General features: G+C 35.6%; 1 protein-coding gene across 2 annotated transcripts in view; it reads left to right on the plus strand.

The window, feature by feature from the left end:
- Positions 1–15,125, plus strand: part of CRISPLD1 (cysteine rich secretory protein LCCL domain containing 1) — a 41,289-nt gene extending 26,164 nt beyond the window's left edge. The window contains exons 7-14 of one of the 2 annotated variants that reach the window (XM_075705282.1): positions 76–136; positions 262–328; positions 979–1,109; positions 4,372–4,415; positions 4,501–4,573; positions 6,734–6,809; positions 13,476–13,606; positions 15,074–15,125. In XM_075705282.1, the coding sequence (XP_075561397.1) occupies positions 76–136; positions 262–328; positions 979–1,109; positions 4,372–4,415; positions 4,501–4,573; positions 6,734–6,809; positions 13,476–13,606; positions 15,074–15,125 (635 nt within the window). Of the gene's footprint in view, positions 1–75; positions 137–261; positions 329–978; positions 1,110–4,371; positions 4,416–4,500; positions 4,574–6,733; positions 6,810–13,475; positions 13,704–15,073 lie in introns of those variants that run through there. The other variant, XM_075705281.1, reaches the window with a different exon arrangement.
- Positions 15,126–22,343: the final 7,218 nt, after the last annotated feature.

The following is a 22,343-nucleotide window of genomic DNA, read 5'->3' on the forward strand; positions in this document are numbered from 1 at the left end:
TTTGCAAGTGGTCAACAATTTTGAATTATATAGTATCAAATTCATTGCAGTGAAATTGCTTTTTGCTTGTTTTAGCTCAGATTGTTTCATGTGAAGTAAGGCTAAGAGATCAGTGCAAAGGAACAACTTGCAATAGGTATGGTAAATTTTACAGTTGTCATTCTGAGATTATTATAAAAGGCTATATTTGTATGTGAGCTGGAATATTTTCCCTATTTGTAATCCCAGGATTTAAGACCAAGTTGTGTTTTATATTCTTAGGTATGAATGTCCTGCTGGGTGTTTGGATAGCAAAGCCAAAGTTATTGGAAGTGTACATTATGAAATGGTAAACTTTTTAAAATTAGATTTTGTACCAGTAGATTGTTTAATGAAACATCTTTTCTGTTGGAATACTAGTTAAAATCGTATTAAGAATGGATTTTGAAGAAAACAATATTCACCAAAAATAAAAGCCTACACCAAATGTTTAAGATATCATCAGGTGATCTAAGTTTGCATGTGCTATTCTGCCTCTACTGTCCAAATGTACTTCATACTTCTTATACATGCACAGAAGTAGAATTTTTGTGTCCACATATTTGGGTATAAATATGTGAAAGTGCAACTTAAGGAGAAATACAGCAATTTGTGGGTATACTCATATAAATAGTTTCAGTAAGGCAGGCCGACTTGTGTAAGCTTAATGCTAGCTGAAAAATATATAATTTACTCTGTAGAACTGAAAAACAGTATAGGAAATAACAGCTACTGTGAACAAGTACATTGTAAGTGAGTATAGTTTATCTCTGAGGAAGTCAAAGTGGTGTTTTCTTCATTTAAAATAATACCTACATAGACCACATCAAACTTAACAGACTATCTACCAAGTTTTTATTGACACATTGTAATTAAAACACGATTTTTTCAGAAATAAATTACAAGGTGAAATAGTGGCTTTGTCTGACATGGAACTGCTTTTCCTGCTCTGTTTTTCAGCAATCCAGTATTTGTAAAGCTGCCATACATTATGGCATCCTAGACAATGAAGGTGGTTGGGTTGATGTCACTAGGCAAGGAAGGAAAAATTACTTTATCAAGTCTTACAGAAATGGCATTCAGTCAATTGGGTAAGTTTTCTTAAAATTAAAATGTATGGAAAGTTTTTCACCTGTTTCTTTTTATTGCATACAAAATATATCACATTAATAACATTTTGTCATTTTGTTCATACTTTTTGTCATAAAGAGTATGAAAATGCTATAAAAAGGCATGTGGATATACAGGTATTGTATCCATTCTGAAACTTTAGCCAGTGTCTAATGGTGCACAGAAAGGTGATGCAATAATGATGTGAAAGGTGAAACAGTTTACAAAATCACTTGGGGAAAAATTAGTATTTATAGTTAAATAATCTCAATATTTGGAGTATTCAGTTAATTCATTCGTAAGTGTATATATTTATTGTAGAAAACTAGTACATACTGGCACTGAACTAGATTGTTTTACATGTTTTGGACAAAGCTTGTAATATTTCCAGGGTCGGCCCATGGACACAGTAATATGTGACAGATAACAAAGCAATAATCTTTCAAGTTTGTGTTTGGAGATGACCCTCTTGTACTGTGCATATGAACAACATGAATCAAGTAGAAAATACACCTCTTCCTATATGTTTGATGGTTTCATCACAATTCCACAATTTACATATGATATTTTGTGCCAATATTTTGCACAATTTCTACAATGGCCAGTGATGGAATAATATCTCATACTGTGGAAGCATCATTTGGAGGTGGACTACACTGTTCAGGTGCTTGCCCTAAGACTGGTATGTGAAAACAGGTCCAAGTACTTGTTGACAAGCTAAAAGAAAAACCAGAAAAACAGTACATATAAGTGGAGAATACTTGGCCGTTTCCATACGTAATTACCCAACGACAGGACAACATTGATATGTTTGAATCTAAGATATTATTAGTATTTTCAAATTACACTTCACTATATCTTAATGTATTCTGCAGAGATGTACATTGCTGTCCTTATTTCTGCCTATAGTTAGTGTATGTGTAATAGTAGTATGTTTGTAATAGTTAATGTGTGAGTAATATCAAACTGAAAGAAAACAGAATTTTGCTGAGTGATATATTTGGCTCAGGTGTGAACCTGAGGGTAAGGAGATGGGTAAATGTTAGGGCCTGTGCTCTGCCTCTGTGCTGTGCAAACAAATGCCACATGCTATGACACCTTTCATAATTTCTCCTTTGAACAAATTTACCTAATCCAGGATAGAGAGAAACACTGACCAGGTAGTCTAAATTCAGTGGCCTATAATTTGGGCTACCTGGGTAGCACTTAAGGCATTGATATCAATCTGTTTCTTTGGGTCTTTTGATGATCTGACTGTGTTTTAAGTTACTCCCCCTAAAAATGAAGATACAGAAAAATATCCCTTTTTAAAATGCTTTGAGACAAAGAGAGAAGTTAATCTTGTTTATATCAATACTAACATACTAGGAGCCAGCTTTCCTGTAAGTGTAGGAGTAGTTAAACTGTAGAAAATTGTCAAACTAGAAGGAATTGGTTTCCCATCAGTTGAAATCTGTGTTTCTATGCCATCTGAGACAAAACTGTATGAGCGTCCAGTCTACAGAGTGCGTTTAGCACCTATCCTCTGAGAATCGGAACTCAGAGCGGTGTTAACTCTTGGTTTTGTTTGCTGTGGGCATGGATAATCGTATCATTGCTGAACAGTAATGGTCATTTTGGTTTTGGTTTGTGATTCAGATGATGTAAAAAAAAGTTTAGATGCCTTATAGATAAAAGACTGTTAAACGACCAAATCTATACCTTCCTATCTACAAATATATTTGAGGAAACTCCTGCCGCCATGTGTGTGCACAGATTACATAATTTTTCATTAATGTCCTATAGTATTCAGGACATCACCTTTTAGAGTGAATTTACAAAATACTGTGACTGGGCATCAACTTATAAGTCGGTCTATAAATGAAAGTCTTTGGAATAAATAAAGATGATTTACCAAAGTTTCAACCTTCAAAAGGTCCATCAATAAAGCTGGGGATACCTTGCAGCTACCTGACTCTCACCAGTGTCTCTAGATGGAGCCTTGCATCAACTACGCATCTATTGAATTAATAGATGAAATGAAGTGGATCTCATGTCTAGTGCATATTGCAAAACAGAAAGGCAGAAAAAGGAATGTCAGTGCAACATACAGCAAATTTCCTAATCTTCAACTCCTTTGATTTATAATCAGGATTGCTAATACAGATGTTTTTTCAACTGTTGCATTTTTGTAGTATAGAATACCATTTTTAACGTTTTATCTCAGCAAGCTAATCAACAACAGAATACAGTGGACTGTGTCCCACATCAGTGTTTGACAATGCTAGGGCAACAGACGTATGAGCTAACTCCATGGAGGCAAATTGGAATCTAATCAATGAGCAAATGTGAAATTGGAGGGCCATACAACTAAATAAACCAGTGCAAGCAAACAGTTATTGAATACAAATTGCAGTGCTATGGAGCACACAGGAGTAATTTGCTCCAAAGGTGAATTGGGAATAATTTCCTTGTTTGTTTGTTTTTTTTAAATAATAAATAACTTTATGGGTGCTAAAAGCATCATCAGCTTCTTTGTTATAGATGAAAGACATTAGAATCAGAGGCATATCCAATGAGTTGAGAGGAGTAAAAAAGGAATAAAATAGGAGATAATGGGGAGTAAAATAGAAGTGTTTATCAATTATAATGTAACAACAGAATGCATACACCTGACTTTATATAACAACAGGAAACAGATACACCTGAGTACCATATAATTACTGAGAAAAACAGACTGTTACATCTTATACTGGGTTTATAGTGATACTGGTGATAATTTAACATAGACACAAGGTCCAAAAGTAACATTTAGTGAAATTTTTGAAAAAGGCTGCCAGGAGAAACTCTTTTCAGTGTTGGAGCTGTTTGTAGGAATAAACCTTTGGGGGGAAGCAAATTATCTCTTCCGATACATGGACGCTTCTGAGCAATTCTCAACCACAGGTTTTGGTTGCTACATTTTGAGGGACAAATAGATTGCATAATTTGTTCCTAGCATATTTATTATCTTACCAAATTAAATTACTGGAAGAGTTTAACATGCATTCCTGGTTTTCAAAGAGATTCACTGGGAGTACAAAGTAAATGTATCATTTCAATAAATAGATTCACAACGGGGGAGAGAGGGTGCAGTGAGTAAAAATTGATTTGGGACAATGTCTTGAGTTTTTTTTTTCTAGATTCTCTAATAACAGTTCTCCTAGTGAGAAGCAATCATTGAGAGATGTTATTTACTGACTATTTCTATTATGTCTTTTTCAGAAAATACCAGTCTGCTAACTCCTTCACTGTCTCTAAAGTAACAGGTTAGCATTTAGACTCAGTACTATTTTGGGTTATGTTTTTTTCTAAATAGCACACATTTATTCATTTCTCTTTTACTTTCTTCAGTTCAAGCTATCACCTGTGAAACAACAGTGGAACAGCTGTGCCCATTTCAAAAACCAGCCTCACACTGCCCAAGGTAAAATTCTTTGAGTCTTATTAATTTGAAGTGCTGCCATATTTTCTGTCAGTTACTGATTATCTATAGTTGTTATTGATAAAGGTGACAACCGTAGCTGTAAAAGTGAAGCCAGAAATGTTTTACCAGTATTTTAGTTTTTGGTCTAAGGTTGGTAAAGATGATCTACAGGCCTTTCCATTATGAGAATTTCACTTTCTTTTACCCATAAAGATCTGTCTTTGGTCCCTTGGCAAATCTTAGTGAAATCGTTGTTGGTTAGACCAAAGAGTGCAAAGTGAAATGCATTTTTCTTTTTCATTGTTCGCTATTAAATCTATGCACCTTGGGCAAAATACACTTTATTTCACTTTGTTTGCCTGTAAAGCAGATACAATAAAAGGATATGATACAGATATTTATCATAGAAGTTATCAACTTGTTTGGGAATTTTGGAAGATAGAGCAAGCAAATACATTTGCAAAAAAATTGAAATATGTATTATTGGTAAGGTGTGGTCTGCAGATCAGTTAACAGCTTTAAATATATGTGCTATTTTTTTGAAGCCTATGTTTTAACTCTTCAAAAGGAGTCTGTGCCACAGTATTTTGAGGAAGGAAATCGGTAACAGTTCTTAAAACCATAGATGAGTCAAAGGTAAATACACTGTAGCATGATTTACCGCAAGCTAAGCTGGAGATATCCACAGGATTACTTTCATAGCAATCCTACAGCCAATGCAGGAAGCAAGTACAAAGCCAATACTGCTAGGAAAACATCTCTCCATGTAGCACTTGGGTCCGTGGACTTGTTTGGTGTTTGGCTATGACTCCTGGCTTTCTAGCTGGAAGATGTGGAGAAGTAAGTGAAGGAGTGGAATGCAGGAATGGATGGGTACAGTCTCATAGTTCTATCCTTCCTTCTTTCCTTCATTATTAAAAACTAAAACTATCTTCATTAAGAGAAAAATAGGGTCTGTCTTTAAGAAAATTTAAAAATAAGCATAAGGTTCAAAATGACTGATTCATTCTGATGCATCAACTTAAGGAACTTCACAACAGCAGTGATGCATTCAAGATTCTGTGCAGGCTCTTAATTCTGAAAATGTAATCTCAGGAGTTACAAGTAGTAATCAGCTATGGCATTGACTGCGCAACCTCATTTTTCCCTCTCATGCCCTAATCATAAATCAGCAGGTCTTCAAAAGGCCTCTTTGACATCTTGCTTCCTTCACACAAAAATCTCTTTCCTAGCTGCATCAGCCTGTTTTAATTACCCACCTGGTAAGACTGTAGCATGCCCAAGTGGTGTGACATGCTGAATATCTATTAGAGCATGGATAGCATCCCGGAGAAGAACACTTGCCCAGGGCTGCCCTGTGTAGGGTGGCTCCAAAGCCATTAGGGCATGACCCCTTTTTGAAATGAAACAGCTCAGAGTAGACCTGGAGCTGACTGGCACTTCTTCTTTGTAGCATATCACAATTACCAAACAAGATGCTTGACACCTTCTATACTACTGTTAGCTTCCCACATGGTTTTCCTGTGCATTTTGGAGCTATAGCAGGCATGAATCACAGAGAGATTTTCTCAAAGGTTAACAAAATGCAGCTGAATAAAGGCAGTCTTTGTTTCAGTCGCTTTCTGATCTCAGAATCAGCTGGGAATCTCATTACCTTCCAAAGTTTTTCATTTTAGCCACAGGTGCCAAGCGCTCTCCCTCATTATAAGTTGCCAAATTGGCTTGCATCACCAGGTCATCAGCATCATAGCAGGTCCTCATTCAGATATGCCTCTCCTGTGAAGGTATTCAACTGTACAGTTTGTATAGGGTGCTGTCGAAACAGATAATAATATGAGTGAACAGTCTCTCTTCTCACTGGCTTTTCTACTGGCCTCACATATGTTGAACAAGAACACCATGTGCTTATCCAACGCGAAGAAGACCAGACCTGTTCAAGTATGTTTTCAAGCACTTTGTTATGAACCACAACTTACATCAGCAATACTTTCACCCGTATTGTCAAAGCCTCAAAAACTGACAGCCTTTAGTATCAGTATAGACCCATATGTATGCGTCATCAAATTGAGTTATACTCAATAATGCTGATGTTTAATAAGATATGGTAATACTCTGGTATCATTCTTCCTAACTGTGTGTGGTTTCTGTTTGATATTTCAGGGTCTATTGTCCTCGCAACTGTATGCAGGCAAATCCACACTATGCTCGTGTAATTGGAACACAGATTTATTCTGATGTAAGTATAGTGATTTACATTGCATTATATAATGAAATATAAAATCCTATGAAAAGCTATAATGTAAAGATAATAAGACATAATATAGATATCCAGTTTTCCTCCATATGCTGATTTTTACACAGTCTTTTCGAAAGTTCTTTTTCAGAGGCTCCCATTTAAGTTAGTAGTACTCAGCTGCTGAAGATACGGAAAGTTATTTGAAAACTCAGTGTAGACTTTGGTCTCTGGACCCATATTTTCAATTTTTTATCAGAACTCCCACTGATTTGTTCAGTATTGGCAGTGTGTAGTCATTTAAACCCTTGTTTTTTAGACTCTGATGCAACCATAACTTCTGTCAGGTAAAACTAGCCAAAAAAAATTTATTCTGGAAATAAATGTCCACAGTCTCATTATTTTGGATATTTCTTATCTGTGTAGATAGCTAAATATTTGCAGCAGGATTTTGATATATTTGTGTAAAGCATCTCACATTGTCATATTATTTTAACAGACTAATACTGTATTTTTTTTTGTCACTCTGTTTCCTAGTTAACTTTTTTTTTTCTGTCTTTTCTACATCATGTTTAGTTCTGAAGTGGGTAGAAATAATGAAAAGAAATTTCTTTTTTATGTCTCTCCTTCGTCATCTCTGTATGGAGAAGCCAGGATGTAGTGGCAGAGAGCAGTTAACATTTTTGCCATTAAACTGTATGTTTTAACTGTCTTTTAGCTGTCAGATGATGATTTTCACTACTTTTCAGCACTTTGAAATGTGTGAAAATAATATGCAAATATTTATTCATCATTATTTTGAAAGTAATTAATGTCCATTAGATTACCTGAGTAACTTGTCCTTAAAACACTCCTGTCCATGAGTAGTGTTATATGTCAGAGAAGTACTTCCAATTCAGGAAGTAAATTGATTTGTGCATGTGGAACTGGGTCCTCAATGTGTATAAAAGGGGCTGTGAAAATAGATTCAGTGAAAGTCTATTTTGTGGAAGATGGTTTTCTTTCAGTCCTGTGGTTGCAATCAAAGTTTGCAACCAAAGTTTCCCAGCGAGTTAGAAAAGACTTTGTTGTAGAAGAAAGAAGACCCATTTCTAACTTACACAGGAGAACATCTCAGAATATGTATTTGCTTTGGCTGGAGAAGTCCCAGATGACTTTAATTAGTGTTATAGAGTTATGCTTCAAAATTATTTTAGATGTACTATCTCATTATTCATCTCCATTGTATAGAAATGTGTGTAACCATACTGCTTTTAGGAAAAAAAGGACATAAATACAGGCAAGCAACCAGGGATGGGAGTCTTCTTATCAACTCCAGATGCTGTCAGGGTAGATATCTACATGGAAGGTGCTAGTCTAGGTTATGTTTATAGTAGTTAGTAGTACATACAGTATAGTGGTAAAGGAGATAAATAGGCATCTGCAGAACAGGATTAATTTGACCTTTTTGGAGTGTCTACCTCAGTATGAGATGAATTGCCTAGTGGAGATGTCTATTCCTCTCCATTTCCTACAGAAGAGTCCTAGGGCACCTAGCTCAGATATAGACAGATGTGTCTTACCTGTATTTGTACTGACGTTCCCATTGATGGTATCAGCATTAGGCGATTTTCTACAGTGTTTCTTTCTTGCTAACATTTAAATTATTTTAAAGCTAAGATGCTTTTTATTGAAATTTCACTAAATAATATGATTGGGTATTTTGTGCATTATAATTTATTACTGGACTAGTTTCAGGTGAAGCATTTATGGAGAATAATCTACTTCATAAGTGTGTCCTCTTTTGTAGTTTTTCATGTATTCACAGACAGATTTGTTCATAGATACAGAGAATTCATTTGCCCACTTGCCATAGCAAATGTATTTGAAATTGCAGTCCATGGTCTACTTGGCTGATGCCACAAAAGAGATGTTCTTTCGTGACGTTCCTGCAAATTGTTTTGTTTCAAAAATGCATATATATGTATGTGGATGTATGCATATACGTACATGACTTTTTATTTGCACTAGTGCTTAGGCCACTTGCATTCAGTAAATGAAGAAGATTTTGCAGAGATATTAAGACAAAAAGCAAATAACACTAATAGATGTCACTAATACAAAAAGATATGTTTACAAGACCATTTTTGTAGTATTTGTGAGAATCTAGTCAAGCTTTTCCTTTTCTGGTTTTGGTCTGATCAGACATTCATTCTTAAACTAATTTGGTATTCTACAGTGACTCCTTTTTCTCCCTGTTCCTGAGAAGGGTTGTTCTCTGGTTTATCAGTAATGCCCCACAGAATTTTTACCCTTTTTTTCCTCCCATTCTTTTTTAACTTTGACATTGCAATGACTGTGCCTAACTCGATTGAAACAAAAACTTGATTGAAACAAAAGCCCACATTATTTCATCCTCCATTCTTCCAGTCTGCTAGCTATTGTCTCTTTGTCTATGGCCATGGTTCGTATAGCCAGCATCTATAAACTTATGTGTGTGTGGAGTTTTCATGTAATACCCATCCCCCTGTGCTCTATAACTTCTATTTTTTTAGTTGGTCTCCCTTTGTTTCACTTGTCTTGAGGTAGGTTGCAAGCTCTTTAAAACAAAAGCATCTCTTATTCTGAGTTTATGATACACTTAGTTTCTTTTCTGAATAGAGCTATTATGGTATGAATAAGAATTGTAGTTTGTGTCATTCTCAGCAGACAGAAGTACAAATTACTCATTCTGCATATGGCCCAAACACATTGCTACCTTTGTGCTTTGTGCTTCTGCTGGCCCCACTGCTAAGAGTTTCCACATGGCGATGCTTTGTCTTGTTGGGAGGACCAGGAAAAAAAAAGAAAGTTTCCTCCTATCTTGTGCTGAATAGTTGGTTCCACCTTTCAACTTTGGCTAATACATTTTGTCTAAAACTTTTTTAGTCTTATTTCTGGAATTTCAGAATTATGTCATGTTGACAAGCATTTTAACAATATCCGTATTTTTAAAGCATTTTTCCATATACCCACATTTGTGAAATAAAATAAAAGCCTTCCCAAGAACTGAATCATGTCAGGCCCAATGTGATTGTCTGAACTCTCTTGGAGATGATCCTGCAGGACCTGCCTGTACAGAGATTGTCCTTTGTTGTTGCTCCTAGTTCCTGGATTATCAAGGTACCAAAATAACAAACATTTTCATAGAGAGAAAGAGAGGCTACAATAGTTCAGTTGGAAATTCCTTCACTTGCACTTTTTTTTGGTAAAGTTATATTTTAATAGACACAGCTTAGATGTGTATATGGTAGAAGTTCTTAACCACATTCCAGTTGCCTTATAAGAATTTCTAAAGAAATTAAGGTTTATATTTATCCTATTGTTTTCACAGTAGGCGACATTTTCCCAAAGACAAGCTCTTACCAGTAGTGACTCTACATTATGGGTGTTGATTGATCAACTCTACAAAAAAATTAAGGCTCCTTTTGGGGGCTAGAGATCAACAAAGGTCTTTTATCTGAAGAATTTGATGGAGTTGTGTAATTTCATACCATCTGAGGACTTTGGCCATATTAATTTTTGTTTCAGTAACCATATATGGAAATATATCCCTAATACTTGTGCAAAAGTATTCATAATTCTCTGCTGTGGTGAAATATAAACAACATGATGCAAAAAAGTTATTAAATAGTTCTATAGTCCTGTGTTGGTAAGGGAGAGATGCTTGTGGTTAAAATGCCTTTGCAGAGTACTGCTATGCGGTGCTAGATATTTGGTATTTTGCTGAGTAGCTGAAGAAGGAAAATAATTAAGCAGCTTGATATTCCGATTCTATGACCTGTTAAATACTACCAAATTTCAGAGGGTTCACAGCACAGCAATAAAGCAGGGTCATATAATGCTGTATGAAATATTCATGTTAAATTAAAAATACTGCCTTATATATCTTTAGGAGTGAGTTCATCAAAATTAAAGAAACAAACCCAAATCTCTGATCAAGACTTCCAGAAAGTGGCATAAGGCTGCTAATGTAAAATACCAATAATATGCTGAAATTTATGATAGACCTAAGTGAGAAATCCTGCTTCGCTTAAATTAACAGGAGGTTCACCTTCGCAGTGCAAGAAACTGTGATTAGGATGACATAATATTATTACATATAGAAAATATTATGGCATCAGTACTGGAATCTGATTCCATTTAGATGAAGATTGCCAAGCCAATGAGAAGTTCTTGAAAGCTCAAGGAGATAATACTTTCTCAAAAAAATTATATTCTGTATATATTGATAAAACTATATACATTCATTCACCTGCATTCTTATGAGCTATAATAATTCATAATTATAAATTTATACTCATTTAATTGTTCATATATTCAAAAACTATGCACATTTGTTCTCCAATCTCATCTGGAAAGCAGCATCAGAATAGCAGTTTATTTTTCATCTGAAAATAGCCTCTGAGTTTGCCTCATCAACCCCATTCTTCTGACCTCTCCTTTTTCACATATCCCATAGAAGCGTCTTGCCTTTAGCTTTAAAATGTTGTGCATTATCCTAGCTGTACTTCATTGATCCAGTAACCAATTGTGGTACCAACCCTAAAAATGACCCCATCCTTTACTGGAAATAGCTTCCAACAAGTAGTTAGCCTCTTCTGTCAAATTCTCCATCCCCTCACTTTTCCTTTTTTTCTTACTTGACTAGAAACTTCCAAATAACATTGGAACAGCCAGGATTTTAGCTACTCGCAAATGTAGTTATGAAGGCATCTGCCTATCTAATGATGTACACAAACTGTAGCCTTTCGGTTACTATTACAGAGGTGACAAACTTTGATCTTTCATTTCCTCAGTTGTACCTCTAGCTTTTTTTATATCTCCAGTGTGAACTGAAAACAAAGTTGCTACTATATTATAGTACTAATAATTAATAGTGTTCTAGTTCTTCACTGTAGTTAATTTCTTGTAAATCTCACCTTTTGTTTCTTTAGACTGTGATCCTGTATTGCAGAGGCCATTTTTCCCCCTGTATATTTGAAATTGCACATGATCAATCTGATCTTAAGTTACTCCTATAGTACGAGTACATAAAGGATGCTATAATCCTAAAAGTGAGGCGACTACTGGTGTTCAGGATATAACAAAAGTCTTGTAGCCCTGGGAGGACAAGAAGAAAGTACAGAGGAGCATAAATGGCATCCCTTCTGGCATTTTCAAAAACTGCAGCCAGCAATGTGAAGAGAAAAATTCTAAAGCATCTTTGCAAAAGATTCTTTGCATAAGCGGTTTCAAATCTTTGCTCCTAGAAATATTGTAACATTAAAAGACAAACTATATAACAATGAAACTGGCAAGTTCTGTGCTTGGATGGAACGAGAGTGGGAAAATCATTGCTCATTTAAATTCCTGATTTTATATAGCACTGAGATTACAAAATAGCTGCGATAACAGATACAAATTATTCCAATTATAACTGGAAGAAATGCAATTCTTGTTTAAATAATGGTCTGTGTGACCAGCTATTGATATTTATATTGGCTAAGTTTTTAAGGTTGGTTGAGGAGAGACCTATTTTCCACAAAACAACTTGGTTTCAAGCGGAGATTCACTGTAGCTGGAGCTACACTTTCTGTTCTGTGTATTGAATATTGGGACCTACATTCTGCAGTATCTAAGAAGTTTCATTTTTCTGGTGATTAATTTTTAAAATGCTGAAAGAGTAGCAGAGGACTGCAAGTTTAAATCAATTATTTGAATGAACATTATCGAGATTGTCACTGAGCAATCCTTCTGTGGATATTATTTATGCTACACAGGTTTTTTAGAGGAATTAGTGGCCAGAGAATGTAGGTTTCCCTCAGAGGAAACTGCTGTTAACTTTACAGGGAATTTTGCCTGCATAAAGTTTGTGGAATTAGACCCTGATTTATAAATTCTTTTTTTGAAGCAATTTTGAAGTCTTTACCACCTGAATCTATTTCTTCACTCAGAATTAAGGAGCTAAAGCCGTTAGTCTGCCATTAATCAACTGCCACAGCTAAGGGATGAATTTAGACCTCTATCTTCTGTTTGATGCTCAGATTATACCTTTAATCTAATTAGCTTGTAATATTTGCCCATGCCTGGATAGGAAATTAGGGTGTTCCCTTCAAATATGGATCGTTTCACTGCTGTTTGACGTTTTGCACCTAGGGATGGAATTATTGCAGTCTATCCCTCACCTTTGGGGTAGGACATCCTCCTAGAAACGTATGACTGCAGCGTGCCTTTGCTGTTCTGTGGTTCCCCTGTTTCGCTCTGGCTGGAGATTAAACTGAATCTCCTGATCTATAATAATTAATGGGACTAAGGTTTGAGTTTTACTACCTCTCTGCTGTTGAAGTGAAGACTGATAGAGCCTTTCATTTTGAAAGGCTCAAGAATTCAAACATATTCCTGGTCCTTGAACGGAAATAGCCTGAAATAAATAATTTTGGGGTCATGCTGCAGGAGATCTTTGAAGAGGCGGTGTCTATATAGCCATAAATTGGCCTAATTCCTATGAAACTGATTTAAATACTGTAAGATTAATAAAATTAGTCATGCAATAAATATAATTATTTTGTGTTTCCTAGAACCTGGTTTATATGTCTTTATTAGTTTTCTTCTGAACAATTTTGAAATAAAAGGTTGAATGAAAACTAATCTTTCCTCATTCTTTCTTAGATGTCCAGTATCTGCCGGGCAGCAGTACATGCTGGTGTAGTCCGCAACGAGGGCGGTTATGTTGATGTTATGCCCGTAGACAAAAGAAAGGTGTACGTTGCTTCCTTTCAAAATGGGATATATTCAGAAAGGTACAGAGCCCAGTTTCAAAGATTACCCTTTACCCTTCACCTCAATAAGATTTACAAAGTCTTGCATTGTGTCTGTTTGTACCTGGGGCAGTGCTAGAAACCAAACAAATAGGCCAGCATGGGTGATTTACGGAGCTTGTGTAACAGCTATAGTGACTTTGGAGAAGCTGTGGTACCAGAGCTGCCTGCCTCCTCTAAGCTCATAAATCATTACTCTAAAAAGCTGCTTATGACATAAAATAACCCTCTTGTTTACTTGGCTGGTTCTGTTGCAACTAACACAATATTTGATAAGAAAATTGCCTTTGCTTTCTTTGGGATTTTTTAAAAATTAACATTAGTGATTTAGTCTGTCCAAGTTAGAGGATCTGCAATAGACGGGTACCATAGATAGTACTAAGATAGAGTATTTTCTTCTTATTTTCAGTTGGGGGTGGGGGGTTGTCTTGCCTCTTTCCTTCAAACCTTTCAACAAACCTGGAAACTTGTAAAATACAGATTTCCTTTGCTTAGTGGATGACTTAATTTACATATTCTTTGGCCTTTCCACATGACCATCTAGTTCCCTCAGAAAGAGTGCTTCCTTACTGACACTTTTGTTCTCCATCTAAATCTCCTCATTGAGTAGAGATGTAGGCTGGAAAAGTGTTGCAAATTTAATCATTATTTGTACTTTACTATCTTGGTAAAGTTTGGAAGGTCAGCGGTTCGGAAAACAATCCCAGGCAAGTTTTCTGTGAAGCAGAAGATGATGGATTGTAATGCCATTGCAGGCAAACTGTTTCATTGTGCCCTTCTTTACTCTCACCTCCATTTCCCTTTCCTTCCCAGATATACCTCAGACAGGGTTTGCAAAAGAGAAAACAATGGGACCATTAAATGTGACATGCTAGTTCAATTTATAAGACAAAAATATTTAGTCTAACAAAGTTTCATTGCAGTTGGGTATTTTTGTTTCATTTCTTTTGAAGCCAGATATTTATCCTTTCAAGAAGGCATTTCCTTTGTTTTTGTAAAATATTAATTCTCTTTAGAAATCTATTCTTCAGCATATAAGCAACTTACAAACAAGTAATTTCCTAGGTCTGCAAGCTCTATCTGAATATAGTTATTAGAATAGTGAGCATAAGATGCATGCTTTCTCTTTTTCCTAAAAACTCTTTTTTAGTATTTTGCTTCAATAGAGCATTATTCTTTAAACCCGAATGCCTCATCACAAAGGATTACTTGAATTTTTTTATGTTATGATTTGTACCTAATAAGCTGCTTGGAAGAAAGATTAATCTGAAATTTATGTAATTTTATTAGTAACAGCTTTAAAAAACATTCTTAGATAGTTAAAGTTATGAGTAGTCACAGGAAGAGTTGCAGGATCCTAGAATTATATTTAACAATTCAAAAAAGTTGTCATTGGAGTGTTGCAGTCTTAAAAATAACATCAGGAATGTTCTTGTTCTTATGTTTCAGTTTACAGAATCCTCCAGGAAGCAAGGCATTCAGAGTATTTGCTGTTGTTTGAGTCTAGCAAGTAAAATGTAAAACAAGCAAGTGAAACCAGATCACCTGGAAGAGAATAATAAAGGCCATTTCTTATAATTCCTAAAATTTGTATAAAGCTGTAACATTATTGTACAGAAGATGTATACTGCTTTCCACCAAAAAGTTTAAATTACATATATATCTTAATGAAAAAAATTTGTAAAAGTAAACATGGGAGAAAAATTCATTTGAAAATCTATAAAGATATATAACAATATTTTGAATCCTGTGTTAAATATTGCTATATTTTCTTAGCAGTTACTCCTATACAGTTAATTCAAAGCTCATAAATGTTCTTTGTTTTCTTCATCTGAATATGTTATTGTATGGTGCTTTATATATGCCACTAACAGTAACCTTAGAACTATACCATAGGGAGGCCTGAGTTTTTATTTCCAAGGTACATAAAAGAAGCCATCCCAATAATTCAATATAAAAAATCATACCTTAAAGTAAAATAAATATATATAACTTTCTGATGATTTACCATAGCATTAGCCATGCAAACATAAATGAAGAGCTAAGACTGTTTTCAATTTCACACTAATCATAGGTACAAATACCTGTTTTGAAGTGAAACGGAAAATATAAAATATAGGGAAGTCCTGGGTCATATTAGCATGTTTCCTCTAAAGAAATATTTTTAAGAAACTGGGCCATCCATGTTTATTATGTCTTAAATAAGTTAATAAATAAAATGTTTACTGGATGCTGCTAAGCTCTTTAGTTCTAATAACCAATTCATTATGGCCCAGTCCTTCACAGATATTCAGCTATCTTGGGATGGGTGGGTGAGAGATAGATATACATAACCTTGAAGGATCTGAGAAAATTTTCATACTGAGAGGTGGAGTAACCTGAAATTAAGGAATAAGCCATCAGTTCTGCAGTGCAGCTCTGCACACATACATGCTTTATTTTTGCCATGTGACTCCTTCAATTTACCTAAATTGGGTTGCAGCAAAAATGTAGAATTGTACACATACATAAAGATTTGCAAGCTTGAGGCCTTAAGCTGTGCATGGTATCCGTATACTATACATTAATATGAGGGTAAAAGTTCAAGAAAAATTTAAAGAAAATGGTAAGAAAGGCTAACCTTGCTCCTCATGACCTGGCAAATACTCCTGCAGGCCAGGAAGTATAGTGGTACGGAGCCCAGTGACAATTATGTCATATGTTGCTTCACCATTTTTAAAAATTCATTTATGGTGAACAGCCTTGTGCATTAATTTTACCATATTATGGTATATGAAGAACATGTAGTGGTGATACTATGTTTCTTTCTATGAAAAGTGTATTGGTGCTTTAAGACTGAAAAGCTGTTAAACTTTATTTTTGGTATTTTTTGTTTCTGTTGTTGAATTTATTTCCTTCCAACTTGTAAACTTATTCGTATTCTTCATATTTCAGAATATTATATTCTGCCTTCTGTTTTGCTACATGTACTACCTCATGTAGTTAGGCAAGCTTTGTTAGTTTTTTTTAATCTGTTTTGAATAAAAGTGATTTACACAGTAAGAGTACCTTTGACAGCCTTCATTTTTTGATTGTTTGTCCTGCGTCAAGAAGAAAAAAATAACAGCCACCCAAAATTTACTTTTTTTTTTTTTTTTTCTGACCTAAACATTGCAAGTGTAGGACCAAGCAGTAGACATAGTCTGAGGTTCTAAAAGCTGTAAAGGCAATTTAGGCACATAACTTCCATTAATTGCATTGGGAGTTTTATGGATAAATCTTCTGGTCATTTTTCAAGTTTTGACCAGGGTCTTTGGGAACAGATTGCTTTCCCATTTTAATGGGGAACTCTGTGTCAGGAATTGGTTATAAAAAAACCACCACCTTTCAATCAGTCCAACTCTTTGCCATTGTGGTAACTGTTTCTAGTGCAAATGTTCCTAACTACATTTGTTGGGAACAAGCAGGTTTTTATATTACACATTCCTTTTTTGCCTCATAAGGCTAATGGTCAACTTGGGAGTTCCAGAAAGGGAAATCTATTTAATTGATGAGGGAAGACAAAGAGTCTTTGATGTATAATCCCTTTTTTTTGCAGGTGGTGGCAGGGGGGCATTGAAAGAAGCTTTATATAGATTTTGCAATACTGGCATTAACTGTTTTTCAGAATTGAAACCAAAGTGCAAGTAGACTTTGACCATGATGGGACTCCAAGTCACTTAAAGGCTTGAGATAGACTTGCACCAAGTTTCCTTAAAAGCACCAAAGCAGTAACACAGAAAGGCCTTGCAATACCTACAGTTGGGGTTATCAGAACATAAAATGGAGTAAAGCCACTTCTGAAATTAAGGACACGTAGAACTGCTGAGGAAGACATTTGAAACAAAATGGTGTGAATGCAACCGTAGTGTCTCTTTCCACACAGGCGGGATGCTTTCTTGCAGCCTGGCCTTGCCATCTGGCAGTCCTCCATGTCCCCTGCCTGGCCCGTGGTCCCCAGAAGTTGCCTCAGGAGCCCATGGGAAGCCTGTTAGGTGCTGCAGAGCCTAAGTGGTGAGCCAGCTCCCTGCTCTGCTGACCAGGTAGTAGGGTGCACCCCTTTCTTTGGGCAGAGCAGAGCCTGGGGTGAGGGAAAAAACGAGACAAGTCACACCTTCAGTCATAACCACAATTTCCTCACTTTGGGTAGATGGGTGATTGAAGTCCCATGTGGAAACACAGTTGCCACACCAAATGTCTGCGTTTTTCCTCCATTTGTTCCTGATGTCTTTTTTGTTCTACTGCATATCTTTGCTGCTTCTCCTCTCTTTCTTTCATCTGTAAAGTCCCACGTAGATTTGCTGGGCATTCCTGTGCAAGGGGGCAGGGGTGGACCCTTCGTGCCATAACAACAAACTTAGTGCTTGGTGGGAGGAGAAGTGGGGGCTACCTTCAGCATGTGTGAATGATTGCTGTGAGCAGCTCTACTAACCAACACAGTGACAAGAAGAAAGGGAGGTAACTCTTTCTCCTCATATCTTCTGTTGCACAAATTTTAGAGTCCTGTTGCTTTTCCACATGTAATGATTCTATTCTATTCTAAATATTCCAGCTAACTTTGGCTTTTTGAGAAATTCTCTTCTCTATTTACTCTAAGTAATGAGTCAGTGAGTAGACATTCCCAAGCATTTGTAGAGTGAGAGCTACACTTTGGTATTTTTATCTGCACTGGCAGCAACTGTATGCCAGATGGTCACAACTGATTCACAGAAAGTCCAAGTGAGTAAGTAGGAGTATCAGAAAATTTGTTGTAGCCTAAATAAAAAATATAGAAGGCAAATTTTAAATTCTGTAGAATTTTTTGGTTAACCAAACAGTTACAATATTCTCAACTTGAAATAAAGTGAAAGGTATAATCAATAAGCAAGTAAAGCTTAATTCATGCTATTCATAATATTTAGCTTGCCTCCCAGGAAAGACCTATAAGTAGCCAACAAGAATTACTACAACTGATACATAACAATCCTCTGCCAAAAAAAAAAAAAAAAAAGCTGTTTTAGTACGTTGATATCTGCCATTTATAATTTTGAAAGGGCTAAAATATCAAGAAACGTAACCCCACTAAATTCAGTAGGCCCTTGAAAGTGTATGCGAAGCAGGGAAAAATACATATTAACCTTTTCCCATGATCCTGTGGTATTTCCCATTATGACTTGCTCCATGAGGAATCTTTTCAAACAAAAAGCATAGGAATCATTTGGAGAGGAGTCAAGTATTTTTTCAAGCATAGTTCACTTGCCTGGTGAACTTTTTGGTAAGGATCAATTGAGGCATTTCTCACTATGCTGCATTACTTCCAGCTGGAGTAGCTAATTTCATAACTTAACAAGAGTTAGTATGAAAGAAAGTTGTCAGACCCAAACAGATAATTGTTTAACAGTCTCTCACCATTTTGATAGCTATATGAGCATACGTCTGTTTTAGGGAACTTGGGACCCATACTCATGTCAGCAGGCAGCTCATAGTACTAGCTGGACATAAACTAGGGAAACTAATAAACATTTCCTAAAATTTATGGATACTGAGGAATTTTAGAGAGTTTACAGACTTCCTTGTGTCTGATTTGTGCATAGGGGACAGTCTTATCTAGAAATTATACACAAAGTATTTTTGGAACCAAGCCTGAAACACAAGTTTGGATAACATGTATGTAAGTTTGCAGGTTTTTAACTGACGAAGTATTCAGTTTCATGTTTTATGTAAATGTCAGACTGTCAGCGGCCTATGGATTGTCAGCAGATTTAAAAGAAGAAAAGTAACCAGCTTTTTTGTGTGAATTGATACATATGCTCAGGAAAATGCACACCACTTTACTTCATATGGCAGAGATGTAACCAAGCTACTCACATGAACAGTGTCTTCTGTGGGGCAATTGCTTTTGAAGTACCTTTTGAATTTGGCTTAAAACTCAGATAACCAAGCTTCCTGTGAATACACAAGGGAAGGTTTATTTCCTGTAATTTCTGTAGTCATACAAAGGGTCAGATTTAGAAATGTAAATATTTGGAAGTTACAAAGATTATTCATACAGTGCAATATCCTATTCAGAAATTTATATAAATACTGTATGAAATACTATACTGTCACACTTCTATGTCTTAAGGCTTTTTATAGCATCTGTGGAACTCTAGGGAATTATACAAGGAATGAAAAGTCTGAAGAGTTTTGTTTCATTCAGTGTATAATATGCATCTTACAGATTTACAAATGATAGCATACATCAATATTCAGAAAATTGCATAAGATTTTATAAATATGTACATTTTGCATATGGGAAAAGAAGCCATGCTGTCAGCCTTAGCTTTAGCTTGTCTTTGCTGTCAGGAATAAATGGTGGAAATAGTATTTTAAGTATGGTCACTATTGATATTATTGGTATTATTGTTATTAAATGAGAAGTCCTTGTCATGTACTAGGGGGCTGTGAAAATACAATAAAATGTGATTCCTGCTCCATGTTAACATACGATAATAATATGACACCTGAAGTTTGCCATCAGCTGTTCAAAGACCTGTGTTAAATGTCTTGTTTTTCTTAGCCTGTTTGCTAGGAGACAGATGCCTATATCATTAAACCATTGTAGCACTTTGCAAAAAGTACTAATAATGCCTCGAATTTTCAGAAGCTGGCACAAGCCCCCCAGTCAGACCAGCTCAATATAATAAGGCACAGGAAAATATGAGAGACTGAAGGAGGAAAGTTAAGAACATGCAACCAAAACAGCCAGTCATGATGCTCCCTGTCTTACTATCCACATTGATTTCTGCAATTACCCTAGTTATTCAATTCAGTATCTGCCCCCAGTGTTATATCCAATATTGGTTTTGTCTTTACTAACAATGGGGTGTCTGAAGGCTAGCAGCAAAGTTGTTGGTTAAGAACTGAGATACACTGGCCAAACAATATGAGTAAGTTTGCAATACTGTATCTTTTAATAGGCACACAAAAGACTTCAGTTGCCAATGGCAATAACTCTGGGCCTTTTAAATTAACTAATTTTATTTAAAACATAAACATTGTAATAAAATAAAAATGTCAGCACATGGTAACTCTTTAGTAAGAAATTCAGTTGTTCAAAGAATTCCCATTTATTTCAGATGAACAGAAATTGCTGTAGCTAACACCAGCAATATTAGCAATAGCCTCCTTGAAATTTTATTTACTATAAAGACTGCTTATGCAGTTTACCAAACTTTATTCAGTGTGTTTGCAGTTATTTCTGAATTAATGTTGTTTATGAAGGCAATATCCTTATTAGGAGTATCAACTTAGAATAAATAGAAGAACTTGCATTAGGTTTTCTTGCATATCTTTTTGGAATTACTTCCAAAGGCTAAGAGACTGTTAAGAATTTGTAGTAATATTAATTATTTTTAGGATGCTCAACAAACAAAAAGTGCTAGGAAGTAGTAAGACTTCCAAACTTAACCCACAGTTTGAAAAACAAGTACTTCGATTGCTTAATTATTCACTTAGGCTTGTTTATATGCAATGTAAATAGCAAGCTGGTTTTGATTTATCATAAATTGCTGCTACTGTACATCCCCAAAATAAATTGGAAACAGTTGCTAAATAAATCTCCCTGTAGTCAGTTCAATCTTCATTCCTTATTTATTTGTTGAAATCCATCTGTTTCTTGGTGGTAGTGGGTGGTTTTTTTCCTCCTGGAAGATCATGTCTTCTGAATAAGCATTTCTTTTATTGTGTCAGAATGACTCCAAGACCTTTGGGGCTGCAGGCTGCACTAAGCACAGAAAGAGAGCAATCATTTTATGCAAAAGGACTTAGTCTCAGATTTTGGATTTAGCCCAGTTCAGTACACAAAGAAGTACTTCGTATGAATTGATTTAGTGCTTGCTGTACTGGAGGTGATAGTCCTACTCTGGCACAGCTATAACTGAGCCAAGGAATAGTTTTGTGAAATGCTCTGAGCCCCTCTCTTATCCAGTAAGAATTATAGGGTAAATTAGATCAGTTTGCATTTTTAAATAAAAAGAATAACTAGACAGATGTGTTTGGTGCCTCTTGATAAAGACTTGCCCTTCAGCCACTGAGGGAAGGTTTAAGCATGTTACATTAAACACGTTCAATGATGTGTAGATTGTGCACATGCAGTGATTTTTTTGCTTGGCACTAATGTTGAAACAATTTATATTTGGAAGCTTCTGCTCCAGCAGCTTCAAAGCCCACATAATTTTAAAGCAGTTTTCTAAAATTTAAGAGGCAGTTATTTGGGAATTTGCTATTATTTTGTAATATGTTAAGATTTGTCCTAGAAATGAGGAAGTCACACCTTGAATGAGATATACTGTTGCATCTACTACACAATAAAGATAGCGTTCTTAGATTTAGGACTTCTTTTCTGCTAATGTTTCAGTTCAATTTGTAGTTTTCATTACAATCCTTGGAGAAGGATCCCTGTCCAATCAAAACAGCTAAAATATACTTAAGGAAAAACACCATCTCTACCTTGGTCTCTCAGAAGACATTTGACTCTTATTTATCTCACATTAGTACAGCACACAAACAACAGCTCAGAACCACTCCTACAAAAATTGCAGTCTATGACTCCTCAGAAGGCTGTTTCCAACCCAGCTTCTTATTTAGCACTAGTCAAAAGTGTAGGCAAAGGACTTGATGTCTTTTGTAATACACTGAATAACTTAACATCCATAGTCTGCAAGCTGAAATAAGAAATATT

The sequence above is a fragment of the Pelecanus crispus genome, chromosome 2 (assembly GCF_030463565.1).
Source record: "Pelecanus crispus isolate bPelCri1 chromosome 2, bPelCri1.pri, whole genome shotgun sequence".
NCBI lineage: Eukaryota > Metazoa > Chordata > Aves > Pelecaniformes > Pelecanidae > Pelecanus > Pelecanus crispus.